The following is a 17,611-nucleotide window of genomic DNA, read 5'->3' as shown; positions in this document are numbered from 1 at the left end:
ATATGGTGAAATACAAAACCTTCTCAAAACGTCTGTGTAACTCAGATCGAAAATAAAACAAAGTCAGAGCCCAAACAGCAAGCAGTTGCTTCCCTGGGGGTTTTCCTGCAGGATTCCACTCACATGCCTCTGGTCTTGCCACGGTTCTGTGCCCTCTTTTTAACTCTTCCCAAAACCCAACTTTTGGGCAATGCCAAAGTCAGCTCTCGTATCATTGCGGGGCATCGGTTTCACCTCTTTTAAACACCCTGGAGTAAGTACGATGCAAATGCAAACAGAAAAACCAAAGACCTGCAATTGCCAATATCTTGTACAGTTCCTTAACTACCAAATCCATAGAATCCCTACAGTGCAGGAGGCGGCCATTCGGCCCATGGAGTCTGCACTGACCACATTCCTACCCAGGCCCTATTCCCATCACCCCACATATTTACCCTGCTAATCCCCCTGACACTAGGGTCCATTTAGCATGGCCAATCCACCAAACCTGCACATCTTTGGACTGTGGGAGGAAACCGGAGCACCCGGAGGAAAAACACGCAGACACGGGAGAATGTGCAAACTCCACACAGACAGTGACCCGAGGCCAGAATTGAACCCGGGTCCCTGGCGCTGTGAGGCATCAGTGCTAACCACTGTGCTGCCCAAATGCTGGTTCCAGATCAACTCCTGGATATAAGCATTGCTCAGACCTGTAAATCAATGTTTTTTCGATATTAAAATGAAGAGTGCACAATGATGCAAATCATTAAACTTTTCTGTTTACACCAGGAAAAAAATTAAACCAACGTCGTTGAGTGGAAAAATGCACATCTACACTGGGACTCGCCAGATTGGACCCCAGAATCAGCCAGGTGGCAGATGAGTGAGGTAAAGAGAAGAAAGGTCAGTCAAGGAGTTAAACAGATAATCTAGACAATTCATAGAATCACAAAAACCCTACAGTGCAGGAGGCCCCCATTCTGCCCACCGAGGCTGCACCAACAACAATCTCACTCAGGCCCCATCCCCGTAACCCCACTTATTTGCCCTGCTAATCCCTCTAACCTATGCATCCTGGGACACTAAGGGGCAATGTAGCATGGCCAATCCACCTAACCCGCACATCTTTGGACTGTGGGAGGAAACCGGAGCACTCGGAGGAAAGATAGAACAGTACAGCACAGAACAGGCCCTTCGGCCCACGATATTGTGCCGAGCTTTGTCTGAAACCCAGATCAAGCTATTTCCTCCCTATCATCCCGAAGTACTGCATGTGCCTATCCAATAGCTTCTTAAATGTTCCTAAAGTTTCTGACTCCACTATCCCTGCAGGCAGTCCATTCCACACCCCAACCACTCTCCGAGTAAAAAACCTACCTCGGACATCCTTCCTATATCTCCCACCATGAACCCTATAGTTATGCCCCCTAGTTACCGCTCCATTCACCCGAGGAAATAGTCTTTGAACGTTCACTCTATCTATCCCCCTCATCATCTTATAAACCTCTATCAAGTCTCCTCTCAACCTCCTCTGCTCCAAAGTGAAAAGCCCAAGTTCCCGCAACCTGTCCTCATAAGACCGACCCTCCAAACCAGGCAGCATCCTGGTAAATCTCCTTTGCACTCTTTCCAGTGTCTCCACATCCTTCTTGTAGTGAGGTGACCAGAACTGCACACAATATTCCAAATGTGGTCTCACCAAGGTCCTGTACAGTTGCAGCATAACCCCACGGCTCTTAAACTCAAACCCCCTGTTAATGAACGCCAACACACTATAGGCCTTCTTCACGGCTCTATCCACTTGAGTGGCAACCTTCAGAGATCTATGGATATGAACCCCAAGATCTCCCTGTTCCTCCACATTCTTCAGAACCCTACCTTTGACCCTGTAATCCACATTTAAATTTGTCCTACCAAAATGAATCACCTCGCATTTGCCAGGGTTAAACTCCATTTGCCATTTTTCAGCCCAGCTCTGCATCCTACCTATATCTCTTTGCAGCCTACAACAGCCCTCCACCTCATCCACTACTCCACCAATCTTGGTGTCATCAGCAAATTTACTGATCCACCCTTCAGCCCCCTCCTCCAAGTCATTTATAAAAATTACAAAGAGCAGAGGACCAAGCACTGATCCCTGTGGCACTCTGCTGGTAACCGGTTTCCAGTCCGAAAATTTTCCATCCACCACCACCCTCTGTCTTCTGTTAGATAGCCAGTTACCTATCCAATCGGCCAAACTTCCCTCTATCCCACACATCCTTACTTTCTTCATAAGCCGACCGTGGGGGACTTTATCAAACGCCTTACTAAAATCCATGTATATGACATCAACTGCACTACCTTCATCTACACACTTAGTTACCTCCTCAAAAAATTCAGTCAAATTTGTGAGGCAAGACTTGCCCTTCACAAATCCGTGCTGACTATCCCGGATTAATCCGCATCTTTCTAAATGGTCGTAAATCCCATCCCTAAGGACCTTTTCCATCAATTTACCAACCACCGAAGTAAGACTAACCGGCCTATAATTATCAGGGTCATTTCTATTCCCTTTCTTAAACAGAGGAACCACATTCGCCACTCTCCAGTCCTCTGGCACCACCCCCGTGGACAGTGAGGACGCAAAGATCAATGCCAAAGGCTCTGCTATCTCATCCCTTGCCTCCCAAAGAATCCTAGGATATATTTCATGAGGCCCAGGGGACTTATCAACTTTCAGTTTATTCAAAATTGCTAGTACATCTTCCCTCCGAACATCTACTTCCTCCAGCCTATCAGCCTGTGACACCATCTCTTCCTCAAAAACATGGCCCCTCTCCTTGGTGAGCACCGAAGAAAAGTATTCATTCATCACCTCTCCTATCTCTTCTGACTCCATACACAAATTCCCACTGCCGTCCTTGACCGGCCCCAGCCTCACCCTGGTCATTCTTTTATTCCTCACATAAGAGTAAAAAGCCTTGGGATTTTCCTTGATCCGACCCGCCAAGGACTTCTCATGCCCCCTCCTAGCTCTCCTAAGCCCCCACACCAGAAACGGGGAGAATGTGCAAACTCCACACAGACAGTGACCCAAGCTGGGAATCGAACCTGGGCCCCTGGTGCTGTGAAGCAACAGTGCTAATCACTGTGCTACCATGCCGCCCCACTAAATTATGGGCAGTACTGAGTGCTGCACGACATCAAGGTCTTATCTTTTGGTTGAGATGATGGCAGTTCTGCCAAGTCGGCATAACACATCTCATGGCACAACTTAACACCCGGCAACATGGTGGCACAGTAGTTCGCACTGCTGCCTCACAGCGCCAGGGACCCAGGTTTCATTTGCAGCTTGGATTACTGTTAAGAGTCTGCACATTCTCCCCATGTCTGCATGGGTTTCCTCCGATTGATCTGGTTTCCTCCCACAGTCTGAAAGACATTTTCTTTAGGTGCATTGACCATGCTAAATTCTCCCTGTGTACGAGGGGAATTTCACAGTAACTTCATTGCAGTGTTAATGTAAGCCTAGTTGTGATACTAATAAATAAACTTGAAACGTTAACATTTATCCCCAAATCACTGGGACAAAAGGGAAAGTCCATCTTTTGATTTTTGTCTAGTCTGAAGTCTGTAGTCAAAAAGCGGGCCGCTCTCGGCATTAGATTTTCAAAAAGAAACAAATAAGACACTGGGGGACATGGATAAATTATGCCATCTTATCAGATGAATGAAATATAATCTGGTGTCATAGCAGTGACTTACTGATCCAAAGCTGACTGCCATATTGTATCCAGGCTCTTACTAACCCAAACGAACAAAAATAAGACAGCTTCCGAGGAGATTTGGTCTTCGTGACCACAGGAATTCAGTGGTTTACCTGATTGCCGCCACCTGAGTGAAGTGACTTATTTAAGTGAACATGTCAAATTTTTGAAAAGCAGTCTCCGAAGTCACTAATTAGGCCATAACAACTATGTAATAATACATACAACTAGAACTAACGGTTTACACAGAATGACCCATTTGCCATCAAAATGCATTCATGCTAAGACACATGGCTTCGGCTGTAAACCAGACAAATATGTGGAGGATTGCCGTGCTAATGGGCAGCACAGCAATACATTGGTTAGCACTGCTGCCTCACAGTGCCAGGGACCCAGGTCCAATTCCGGCCTCGGGTCATTGCCTGTGTGGAGTCTGCACGGTCTCCCCGTGTCTGCATGGGGTTCCTCCGGGTGCTCTGGTTTCCTCCCACAGTCTGGAGATACGCGGGTTAGGTTGATTGGCCATGCTAAAATTGTCCCTTGGTGTCAGGGGGACCAGCAGGGTTGCGGGGATAGGGCCAGGGTGGGATTGTCATCAGTACAGGCTGGATGGGTTGAATGGCCTGCTGCTGCATTGTAGGGATTCTATGATGTTATGCAGGAAACCCTGTTTGCAAGGAGCTCCTTTTTTGCTGAAAAACAACAAATAAATCGAATTTGAGTACGAGATACTTGATTTAAGCTCAGTCTCGAAGAGCAAATCCTCACAGACCTCACTTAAGCATCCTGAGGGAGAACCGTTAAACACAAAACATATTGAAGCATTTCAGGTAGAAGCTGTGCATCAGTCACCATCAAGCGCAGATTCTAATGATAGGAGAAAACCAACCATCATGGATTTTGCACAATTATCCCGATGTAAAACAACACTGTCGAGCTAGTATCTAACAGATGATGGCAATACTGTTCCCAAGACTATAGTATAATGATTCACATGTTTTTTTGCATGTTTAAGATCATGACACAAGGTGCTTCACAGGGGTATTATTAAACAAAATTCGACACCAAGCCTAACAAAGAGATAATCAGACAGGAAGAAGCTTCATAGAAATCATAGAAACCCTACAGTACAGAAAGAAGCCATTTGGCCCATCGAGTCTGCACCGACCACAATCCCACCCAGGCCCTACCCCCATATCCCTACATATTTTACCCACTAATCCCTCTAATCTACACATCCCAGGACACTAAGGGCAATTTTAGCATGGCCAATCAACCTAACCCACACATCTTTGGACTGTGGGAGGAAACCGGAGCACCCGGAGGAAACCCACGCAGACACGAGGAGAATGTGCAAACTCCACACAGACAGTGACCCAAGCCGGGAATCGAACCCAGGTCCCTGGCGCTGTGAAGCAGCAGTGCTAACCACTGTGCTACCGTGCCGCCCTTTTCTGATGATGTCGAAAGCGCTGTTTTTTTAGCCAGTAAACTCACCAACAATACAGTGAAGGAATGGACCGTCAATACTCGAACCACGTGCATCTCGGGTCATGTGGCTATTCAGAAGCTTGGTCAAAGATAGGTTATAAAAGTGCAGCTTAAAGGGCAGAGATAGGCAGAGTGAATGCAAAGGCTTTGGGCCACAACAACTGGAGAAGTGATGAAAACGGAAGATGCTCAAGAAGCCAGAAATGGACAAGTACAAAAGATCTTGGAGGGTTGGAGTGCTGAAGGTTAAAGATAGGGAGGGGCAAGGCTGTGGAGCTATTTAAACAAATATAAAAAGTGCATTGTTACCCGGCTCTGGAATCAATGTAGGTCGGAAAACTTGAGAGTGATGGGTAAACAAGACTTCTTCCAAGTGGCGATACAGGCAGAGCTTTGGGTCGTCTCAAGTTTATGCACAACAGAAGTTAGGGGGCCAGCCAGGACAGCATTGTTGTAAACTTGAATTATTCCAAAGGCATGGACGAGGGTATCAGGAGCAATGAACTGAGGCAGACACAAAGTCTGGCCGTCTTACGGAGATGGAAGTAAGCAGTCTTGCAGGAGATGGGTGATTGCAAGATCACCTTGGGGTTAAATCATGGCAACAAGATAGCAAACTGGCTGGTTCATCCTCAGTTACGATGTAGATTTGGGGGGGGGGGGCGACCTCAGAAGTGGGAGTGAGGCAGAACTAACAGTCATCACTGTACACGTACCACATGGCATCACGTTTTCTGATGATGTCGAAAGCGCTGTTTTTTTAGCCAGTAAACTCACCAACAATACAGTGGAGGAATGGACCGTCAATACTCGAACCACGTGCATCTCGGGTCATGTGGCTATTCAGATGCTTCATTTAGCTGCTCTGAAGTATTAGGGCCTGTTGCAAAATAAAGCATGCCAGCAACCACAATAAATTCAGAAACTAATTTTCTTCTCTGATCCAGCCAGCCAGCATATTTTACATTAAGTTGAATCCTTTAACTATTTAAGTGACGGATCTGTGGAAAACAGAAAAGATTTTCCATCTCTTTTCCACACACATTTCTCACATTTTATTAATGGAAGCTGATAGTTCAACGGGAAAAGGATTCTGCTGCTGCCATTCAGCTCCTCTGGATGCCTCGTTTGCTCCTTCACTCGTTCCATTGCCATCCCTCCTTCTCATTGCACCATCAGCCCTTTGTCCTTTAATTGCTCATCTTCCAACTCATCACAGACCTTGCTTTTGTTCTTCTTTCCCCATTTTCCCTGACCTTGCTTAAAATCTATCACATCTCTAACCATTGCCAGTTTTAATCTGAAGTCTCTGATATGAACCGTTAACTATTGTCCACTCCATGGATTCTGCCCACCCTAAGCATTTTTTGTTCACATTTAAAGATTTCCAGCATCTTGTAGTATTTTTTTTTTAAATCATTCAAATATGCAAGGTCTTACAAACTGCACTATGATAAGCATCCAAAAATCATATCAAGTAAATTCTCTCCTAAGTAGGAAATTCATCGAATCCCAACAATGCAGAAAACGACCATTCGGCCCATCGAACCCATACCAACACCAATCCCACACACGCCCTACTGCCACAACCCCACGCATTCACCCCACTAATCCCCCTTGAAACAAAAGGGCAATTTAGCACGGCCAATCCACCTAACTTGCATATCTTTGGAGTGTGGGAGGAACAGTAAGTAGTCTCATAACACCAGGTTTATTTGGTACCACTCCTTCAGTTGAGTGGGAGTTGTGTTCACAAACAGGGCATGTATAGACACAAACTCAATTTACAAGATAATGGTTGGAATGCGAGTCTTTACAGGTAATCAAGTCTTAAAGGTACAATGTGGGAGGAAACCAGAGCACCCAGAGGAAACCCACATAGACACAGGGAGAATGTGCAAACTCCAGTCACTCGAGGCTGGAATCGAACCTGGGTCCCTTGCGCCGTGAGGCAGCAGTGCTAACCACTGTGCCGCCCCAAGTTAATTAATCGTTAATTATTGAATCCAAATGTACTGTTGTTGGCCTCTAATCTTCTGCCACGAGTTTGGCATCAGGATCCAGTGTAATCCAACAAAGATTGTTCATTCTGTTGACACAAAAATCAGCAAATGTCGGTTTCCTCCAAACTGCATTTGAGAAACTTGCTCCTCACCCAAAACATCCCCAAGGTATAACTGTGAGAGACAAGAGGCATTAATTTCTGTCAACCTGAAATTCAAAAACCAACCTAAAACACTGCTGGAAACCTACGCAGGTCAGAGAAGCTCATGTCAGGAAACGTAGCCATGAAATTCAGCGCTGTGGAATATTACTATGCAAAATCTCAACCATTCAAGTCGAATAACTTTGTCCATCATAGCATCAAACAGCTCATTTATTTGATTAATTGTCACATGTATTAACAGTGAAAAGTATTGTTTCTTGCGCGCGCTATACAGACAAAGCATACCGTTCACAGAGAAGGAAAGGAGAGAGTGCAGAATGTAGTGTTACAGTCATAGCTAGAGTGTAGAGAAAGATCAACTTAATGCAAAGTAAGTCCATTCAAAAGTCTGATGGCAGCAGGGAAGAAGCTGTTCTCGAGTCCGTTGGTATGTGACCTCAGACTTCTGTATCTTTTTCCCAACGGAAGAAGGTGGAAGAAAGAAAGTCAGGGGTGCGTGAGGTCCTTAATTATGTTGGCTGCTTTGCTGAGGCAGCGGGAAGTGTAGACAGAGTCAATGGGTAGGATGTACAGAATGTGTTCGGGGCAATGGATGAATTGTGAAGTGACTGACATGTCAGGGGCGCAGAAGGGAGAAAAGCAATATCAAAGTAAACAGGCTTAAAAAAAGACTCGGAAATACAAGTACTCGAAAAATAATGTTAAAAAGTACATCATCGTATACTCAGTTACAGAGAGTATTACATTTCATATAATCGATATTACAGGAAGCACGACAGAGGGTACAAGAAAGGAGATTTATGAGGATGCTACCAGCAATGTATAATTTTAGCTCGGAGGAAAGACTGGATAGGCTGGAGTTGGTTTCTTTGAAGGAGAGATGTCAAGTCCCTAAGATTATAGGTTAAGTCTCTATTATCTAAAATCCTCTGGACAGATCACTGTTTGGATTTCAGATCATTTTGGTTTTCAGACACCACACAAACTTACATGACAATAGCCTAACCTTGGGCAAGCTATGGGCGATCATTAATAAAATTCTTAGAAGACGAAGATGCATCATTGAATAATAAATACAGAATATCTGGACTAAGTTCCAATCCGTGATGCTCCCTGCAATTCTGAATGTAAGAAAAGGTTCAGAGACTATTAGAGTTTCCGCGCTCAAGGTTGATAAGGTTCAAGTGTTGAAGTGTTGAGCCCAGTCCATCACAGAAACCAGCCTCTCATCCATTGACTCTATCTACACTTCCCGCTGCCTCGGACTCCACGCACCCTGGACATGCTCTCTTCCACCTTCTCCCATTGGGAAAAAGATACAAAAGTCTGAGGACACGTACCAACTGACTCAAGAACAGCTTCTTCTCTGCTGCCATCAGACTTTTGAATGGACCCATCTCACACAAAGTTGATCTTTCTCTACACCCTAGCTATGACTGTAACACTACATTCTGCACTCTCTCCTTTCCTTCTCTGTGAACGGTATGTCTTGTCTGTACAGCATGCAAGGAACAATACTTTTCACTGCATGTGACAATAATAAATCAAATCAAAAATGGCTTTATGGATAAAAGATACTCAATCTATCCTGGGTCAGGACCTATTTCTATTATTATATATATAAATAACCAGGCGCAAAGATTTAAAGTAACTCACGGGCAGGTTAGAGTACAGGATAGGTTTTCTCACCCAGAAGTGGATGGTGGGGATCTGGGAAACTTGCTGCCTGAAAGATTGATAGAGGCAGAGACCCTCATTGCAATTAAAAAGTATACCTACCGCAGGCCAAAAACTGTGAAGTGGGGTTTGACTGAATCTCTCTTCAGCCACAGCGGGCCTAAGGGCCTTCAGTGTCATAAACTTAGAGGACTCTTGAATAATTAGGGATTTGAGCATTTCAGGGGCACATTCATATCTCAGGTGGAGAAGCTCTAGCTCACTATACAATTCCTTTATCCAGCTGTTCCACATTTATCAGATTGGCTCCTCCTTGTGCATGGTTACCATGTGGCATAATAGTATTACAGCTTTCCATTATAACACAGTGATGCAAATACAGATCAAATAAAGATTAAGGGTGTGTAAGATAAAGTATTCCACCAACAAAACAAAAGTGGACAATCAGTAATTCAACTGCTCTGTAACTGAACTGTGGGCAGCACAGTGGTTAGCACTGCTTCCTCACAGCGCCAGGGACCCAGGAACGATTCCGTCCTCAGGTGACTGTGTGGAGTCTGCATGTTATCCCTGTTTTTGAATGGGTTTCCTGTGGGTGCTCCGGCTTCCTCCCACAGTCTAAAAATCATCGAATCCCTACAGTGCAGGAGGAGGCCATTTGGCCCAACAAATCTGCATCAGCCACAATCTCACCCAGGCCCCAACCCCACATATTTATCCTAGCTAGTCCCCTGACACGAAGGGGCAATTTAGCATGGCCAATCCACCTAACCTGCACATCTTTGGACTGTGGGAGGAAACCGGAGAACCCGGAGGAAACACACGCAGTCACGGGGAGAAAGTGCAAACTCCACACAGACAGTGACCCGAGTCGGGAATCGAACCCGGCTCGCTGGCGCTGTGAGGCAGCAGTGCTAACCACTGTGCCGCCCTGACATGCAGGTTAGGCGGATTGGCCGTGCTAAATTGCCCCTTAGTGTCAGAGGGATTAGCAGGGTAAATACATGGGGTGACAGGAATAGGGCCTGGGTGGGATTGTGGTCGGTGCAGGCTTTATGGCCACCTTCTGTCGGGATTCCATGATAAAACTGTCAGGGGTGGCAGTGGCACTGTCACCTGAGTCACTCCAGTACCAGCTGTCAAATACATGAGTTTTAATGTTACGTCCAAAGGTGAGGCTCCATCTGTCCTCTCCGGTGGATGTTAAAGATGCCATGGTCACTTCTAAGAACAGGGGAGCTACCCTCCTGTCTTGGCCACAATTCATTGCTCAATTAAAACATGACAAACAGATCACTTTGGTCCTTGTATTTTTTTGTGGCAGAGTACTCTGCACAGCTTTGCTGCTGTGTTTCCTACATTGCAACAGTGACGAACTGAACTTCAAAAGCACCTTATTGATAGTAAAGCATTTGAGTGGCTGTGAAAGACTCAGTATAAATGCACGCCTTTTCTTCAGCAACAATTTAAGCTTGAAGAATGGATTTGTTACAGGCCTGAAAGACTAAAATTGTCCAAACATCCCAGAGTATCCAAACAAGTCCGTGCTAATATTTGCAATGACAGTTTCAATTTCTTCAACTATTGGCATAAGAAATGGAACACAGAGTGGACCGTACAGTCGCTCGAGCCCGCGCTGACATCAATGTGCTCAGGGCTGATCTTCTGCTGCGATTCCACATTCCCACCCACATCCCTCAATCCCAAAATGTCAGTAAAATCTCTCAGATATGAACTCTGATCATTTTCTGTGGAAAACCAAAATGTAGAGCCTTGTTCTTTCAAAGTTATTGAGCAGTTTCATACGTCAACCAGTGTTGTTTGAATTCAAACATGTTCGCAAGCCAGTTAATATGCCCAAATCCCCTCCCTAAAAATGTCTTTACTGTTGGTAGGTCAAAAACATACGAGCCAATTTGTCCATAGCCACATGTTTTCAGACGCTTGTTGAATTATAAATGTTGTGGAGAACTCACCAGCTCCCCTTCCAATCATGGCCCTGGAATTTTTCATATCCATTCAAAAAGGGCTTCGGCTAAAAGTCTCATCTGAAAGGTGGCATCTCCAACAATGCAGCATTCCCTCAATACTGCACCAGGAATGCCAGACTGGGCTTAATGCTCAAGTCCCGAATGGGACTTGAACCCACGACCTTGTGATTCGAGAGCGAGCACTATCCACTGAACCATAGCTTTCTATGAGGATAAGAAGCTATAACCAGTTCCTCCAAATTCCATCCTCACGGCCAACACCTCAGCACAAACCAGTCAAGCCTGAGTGAGAACCCATTTCTAACTCAGTCAAAAAAAACCCACAAAACTCATCAGCTTCAACCCTAACCAGAGCACATGGTCCAGATTACTACAATCTAGCCTCCAACACAAAATAATGTGGCACTGTTGAATGGAGAACTGAAGCCTGCCTTCACGAACCAGTGTGATATTTCACAGCTCTCTGCTATTGAGCTCAGTGTTTGCAGGCTTCACAGACAAAAAATAATTAGAATGGGCTTTATTAAAACCTGATTGCCTCTCGCGAAATCATTCAAACTAATTGCAGAATGCATCCTGTAAAATGCTTCACCACTGAATGTCGTTAGTTCTTTGATGCAACATTCATTGTGGTTCTTCGGAGTCCTTAGCCAGCCTCATCTCTACAATTCACTGATGTGTTATCTCACTCAATTCTATTTTGACTGTCCCAACACAGCAAGAGAAAAGGAGAATTCGGAGAGCCGATGCAGACATGATGGACCAAATGGCCACCTTCTGCACTGTAGGGATTCTGAGGAAAAGGGCAGAAAGTCCTCCTCCATTGCATTCAGTGTCCCAAATTGCAATTGTGTTTCTCACATTGATCTAACATTTTTCACTAGTGTTTATCTTCCGGAGGATGCAGAGCCACCAAGTGCATCCAAACAAAATTGTAGAAATGGTCAACAGCTTTAGGTTTTTCTGTGTTCAGATCACCAAGAACCTGCCCTGGTCCCTCCCTGCGGATACTATTGTTAAGAAAGCTCACCAACGCCTCTACTTTCTCAGGAAGCTAAGGAAATTTGGCATATCCACTACAACTCTCACAAACTTTTACAGATGCACCATAGAAAGCGTTCTTTCTTGTTGTATCTGGTTGCACCTGTCTATAAGGTGCAGTAAGCACAATTCATTTCTGCAACAATAGAACACTTTTAAATTTAGAGTTTATTTACAAGGCGGCTTACATTAACACTGTAATGAAGTTACTGTGAAAATCACCTAGCCGCCACACTCCGGCACCTGTTCAGGTACACTGAGGGAGAATTTAGCATGACCAATGCACCTAACCAGCACGTCTTTCAGACTGAGAGGGGAAACCAGTGCAACCGGAGGAAACCCATGCAGACAACGGGGAGAATGTGCAGTTTGGTATGGCTCCTGCTCCGCCCAAGACCGCAAGAAACTACAAAGGGTCATGAATGAAACCTGGTCCAGTTCATCACTCAAAGCAGCACCCCCATCCATTGACATAGGCAACACTTGCCGCTGCCTCGGAAAATTATAATTAAGGATCCCACGCACCCTGGACGTACACTCTTCCACTTTATTCCATCAGGAAAAAGATACAAACGTCTGAGGCCACCGACCAACTGACTGAAGAACAGCTTCTTCCCAGCTGCCATCAGACTTCTGAATGGACATACCTTGCATTAAGTTATTTCTCTACACCCTAGCCATGACTGTAACACTACCTTCTGTACCCTCTCCTTTCCTTCTCTATGAATGGTATGCTTTGTCTGTATAGCACGCAAGAAACAATACTTGTCACTGTATACTAATACATGTGACAATAATAAATCAAATCAACTAAGGCAGTTCTTTCCCTAGCAATAACTTGAAACAAAAACAGAGTTGGCTTTAGTAATGTACTGGAGAATCTGAATTATGCCAGTATGTTCAGATCTGCTGTAGATATCCACTCAGCCTTATTTGTAGGAGGCACTCCCTAACTGTGTACCCAGTTATGGGAATTGACTCATTCAGCCCTATATTGACCTGTACAACAGTAGAATCCAGTATACAACCAAAAGAGCAAAGGTCTTCTCCATCTGTACATCTTTGCTCAATCGCAAAGAATGGACCAATGCTTGGTTTAAATTGTTGAGCTGTTTTAATCCACATCGAAGATGTGCATACAGCAGATGTTGTAATCTTATTCACTTGCTATCATGGGATAGACTTGATCCCCAGGCCTATGAAAAGTGCATGTTACACCATCCCACTTCACAGTTAGCTCGCTTGATTTAAACGCACTAATCCCTCGACATTCTGCCCTTGTCAACCTTCCTATTCAGCACCATTTTTGCCTTAACTGCAGCTTCTGTTGCAACTGCTGGATTGTTTGGCTTAGACATCTGACCTTTTGCTTAATTCCTGACTGTTCAGTCAGAGGTCAAATACCTTCCATCACAATGGGAGAGATAGTTATTGATCAGTAAAACAAACCAAATGGTTTGTTTTCAGTATGACTCAACAACAAGACTAAGGTGTTAAAATGCAACTGTCAACCATCTCAAATCCCTGTCTCGTGCCAAGATATTTTAAAGCACTTAAAAACTAACTGTTCTCAATCCCAACAGTTGTTTGGTCGTACAAAATTTGAGTATTGATTATAAAGACATTTGGTCAAAGTTTTTCATCAGACACTCATCAGGACAATCGCAAGATTCCCAACATTTGCACTCTTAGAATTGTCCTGATGCATTCAAGATGAAAAGCTTTGAAAAAATGTATTTTTCAGCAATAGACATGATCAAGTCCTGTGGTGTCAAAAAATTCTGAAATGTGACTGATTTCAAATGTTTCCTGGTTCAAATAAACTGGAAACCTAAAGCCACAAGCTGTATCTAAAAAGGTACTAACCAAATCCTCAAACTAACAGATATATTTTTAACACAGATGACAGGTGAGTACGTCATACAGTTCAGTCATTCATCTAAACAAGGTCAGTGACAAAAATCATCGCAAAATGACGTCTCATCATTGACTGCTGCATTTCGACAATATACTCACGCTTATAAACAAGTTCTCCATGTCTATAAGGTGCAGGAAGCACAATTCATTTCTGCAACAATAGAACACTTGTAAATTTAGAGTTTATTTACAAGAAGGCTTACATTAACACTGGAATGAAGTTACTGTGACAATCGCCTAGCCGCCACACTCCGGCACCTGTTCAGGTACACTGAGGGAGAATTTAGCATGGCCAATGCACCTAACCTGCACGTCTTTCAGACTGAGGGGGGAAACCAGTGCAACCGGAGGAAACCCATGCAGACAACGGGGACAATGTGCAGACTCCATTCAGTGACCCAAGCCGGAATCAAAGCCGGGTCTCTGACACTGAGGCAGCAGTGCTAACCGCTGTGGATAGACAGTACTGCTTCGAATAGGCGCACAATTGTACAGCAGTGATGAATTGAAGGGGAAATGGGATGGGCATGAGGGAGGAAGATGTGTCTGTGGGGTTCAGAGAACTAAGGCGAGAGACCGCTCACAAAACAAATACTGACAAAGTTGAGCTAAGTAGCCCATTTCTGTGCTACAGCAAGTAAAAATTACTTCATTCTTCCTATTTGTAGACTGTTTCTTTCATAGCCTAGTGCTGTTCAGTGTGAGAGTTGAAGGCCTTACTATTCTTGTCAGCTGCCAGCATCAAGCACTGGATGGTGATAAATTATACCGCCTGTTCCAACCAAGTTATCTGAATTTCCTCCTGCACAGAATGACATGTCCAGATCTCACTCGGTGTGCAACACTGCTGGTCTGCAAACAGTTGTGAACTCTGAACTCATGACAATCATTTCATATTGGTTTTTCACAACTAAGAGACAATACTAAGCTCTTGTCTGTCTCTGCCAGGATCAGGTCGTGAAAATGAAAAAATATTCTAAACCAAACAAATTCAACAACACCTTTGGAGTCAAAATTGTGCAGAAACATCAAACAAAATCCCAGGTCCTTGCTGAAGATTTGGCCACATGTAGGTCAGCACACTCCAAATCTTCATTGTTAAACCTTTGAAAATCATTGTTAAGAGAAAGCCTTGGGAACAATTGGAGACGAAGTGGCTGATTTTCGGCTTGCTGTGGCATTTCTACAATGTTTCTAAGATATGCCCCATCTCAGGTCTGATAGCTCCATCCTCTCCCAGAGTAGTACCAGCCCAGGAATAGCCTCCGAGCCCAGTCATCACAGCACCTCCCCCCCCCCACTCCACTCCCAACCACCCACAGCCCCTCACCACCCCCCCCTCCCCAAAACACCCCACTCAGCAGACCCAAACTCAGCCCCCAAAATCCCCACCCATTCCACACCCAAAGAATAGTACAAGACAGGAACAGGCCCTTTGGCTCACCAAGCCTGCGCCGATCATGTTGTCCTATCTAGGCCAACCCGCCCGTATTCCCAATCCCAGCACCCCCCTCCCATTCCCAATCCCAGCACCCCCCTCCCATTCCCAATCCCAGCACCCCCCTCCCATTCCCAATCCCACCACCCCCCTCCCATTCCCAATCCCAGCACCCCCCTCCCATTCCCAATCCCAGCACCCCCCTCCCATTCCCAATCCCAGCACCCCCCTCCCATTCCCAATTCCAGCACCCTCCTCCCATTCCCAATCCCAGCACCCCCCTCCCATTCCCAGCACCTCCCCATTCCCAATCCCAGCACCCCCCTCCCATTCCCAATTCCAGCACCCCCCTCCCATTCCCAATCCCAGCACCCCCCTCCCATTCCCAATCCCAGCACCCCCCTCCCATTCCCAATCCCAGCACCCCCCTCCCATTCCCAATCCCAGCACCCCCCTCCCATTCCCAATCCCAGCACCCCCCTCCCATTCCCAATCCCAGCACCCCCCTCCCATTCCCAATCCCAGCACCCCCCTCCCATTCCCAATCCCAGCACCTCCCCATTCCCAATCCCAGCACCCCCCTCCCATTCCCAATCCCAGCACCCCCCTCCCATTCCCAATCCCAGCACCCCCCTCCCATTCCCAATCCCAGGCCGGCCTCACCTTGCAGTCGCCCCCAGGTGTCAGCTGCCTCAGCGGACGCGCTGTCTCCCTCTCCCCGCAGGCCCTGCTCACCTTCCTGGGCCCCGGGGCTGGCGCCGTGCGGGTTCCGCAGGTCCCTGAAGTACTTCTTGGTCTCCCGCAGGTTCTGCCGCAGGTACGAGGCGTGTTTGCTGCAGCTGCCCAGGCTCCGCAGCAGCTCCCGGGCCGCCGGAGTCAGGGAGCGGCCACCGCCGCCGCCTGCAGCCTCCATGTCCCGGCGTGGGCCGGTAACTCGGCCCGGCTGCAGGGACTCGGACACCGGCCTCCGCTCCAGGACCGGGACCGCTACCGCTGTTTCCCCTCAGCGGACAACACCCGCCCGGGGCACCCTGGGAAATGTAGTCCCAAAGCCCCCTGGGAAATGTAGTCCCAAAGGCCCCTGGGTCATGTAGTCCCAAGGCCCCCTGGGTCATGTAGTCCCAAGGCCCCCTGGGTAATGTAGTCCCAAAGGCCCCTGGGTATTGTAGTCCCAACGGCCCCTGGGTAATGTATTCCCAAAGCCTCCTGGGAAATGTAGTCCCAAAGCTCCCTGGGTAACATAGTCCCAAAGCCCCCTGGGTAATGTAGTCCCAGTAAGAAGTTTAACAACACCAGGTTAAAGTCCAACAGGTTTATTTGGACAACACCCGCCCAGGGCACCCTGGGAAATGTAGTCCCAAAGCCTCCTGGGAAATGTAGTCCCAAAGGCCCCTGGGTAATGTAGTCCCAAAGGCCCCTGGGTCATGTAGTCCCAAAGGCCCCTGGGAAATGTAGTCCCAATGCTCCCTGGGTAACATAGTCCCAGTAAGAAGTTTAACAACACCAGGTTAAAGTCCAACAGGTTTATTTGGTAGCAAAAGCCACACAAGCTTTCGGAGCTCCAAGCCCCTTCTTCAGGTGAGTGGGAATTCTGTTTACAAACAGAGCTTATAAAGACACAGACTCAATTTACATGAATAATGGTTGGAATGCGAATACTTACAACTAATCAAGTCTTTAAGAAACAAAACAGCATGAGTGGAGAGAGCATCAAGACAGGCTAAAAAGATGTGTATTGTCTCCAGACAAGACAGCCAGTGAAACTCTGCAGGTCCAGGCAACTGTGAGGGTTACAAATAGTGTGACATGAACCCAATATCCCGGTTGAGGCCGTCCTCGTGTGTGCGGAACTTGGCTATCAGATATCTTATTCATGTAAATTCATGAATATCTTATTCATGTAAATTGAGTTTGTGTCTTTATATGCTCTGTTTGTGAACAGAATTCCCACTCACCTGAAGAAGGGGCTTGGAGCTCCGAAAGCTTGTGTGGCTTTTGCTACCAAATAAACCTGTTGGACTTTAACCTGGTGTTGTTAAACTTACTGTGTTTACCCCAGTCCAACGCCGGCATCTCCACATAATGTAGTCCCAAACAGCGTGAGATTGAACCAGTCCATTTGAAACTTGCCAATTTGGTCAACAAAACATTTTAATCC

The 17,611-nt window shown here is 46.1% G+C and overlaps 1 protein-coding gene across 2 annotated transcripts in view; it reads right to left on the bottom strand.

The window, feature by feature from the left end:
* Positions 1-16,476, bottom strand: part of dstyk (dual serine/threonine and tyrosine protein kinase) — a 106,954-nt gene extending 90,478 nt beyond the window's left edge. Inside the window, exon 1 of one of the 2 annotated variants that reach the window (XM_078242052.1) lies at positions 16,117-16,476. In XM_078242052.1, coding sequence (XP_078098178.1) covers positions 16,117-16,366 — 250 coding nt within the window. In that variant the 5' untranslated portion in view covers positions 16,367-16,476. The remainder of the gene's footprint in view (positions 1-16,116) is intronic. The other variant, XM_078242053.1, reaches the window with a different exon arrangement.
* Between the last annotated feature and the right edge of the window lie 1,135 nt (positions 16,477-17,611).

This window comes from Mustelus asterias, chromosome 25 (assembly GCF_964213995.1).
Source record: "Mustelus asterias chromosome 25, sMusAst1.hap1.1, whole genome shotgun sequence".
In the NCBI taxonomy this organism is placed as follows: domain Eukaryota; kingdom Metazoa; phylum Chordata; class Chondrichthyes; order Carcharhiniformes; family Triakidae; genus Mustelus; species Mustelus asterias.
This window is presented reverse-complemented; position numbering and strand designations above follow the sequence as displayed.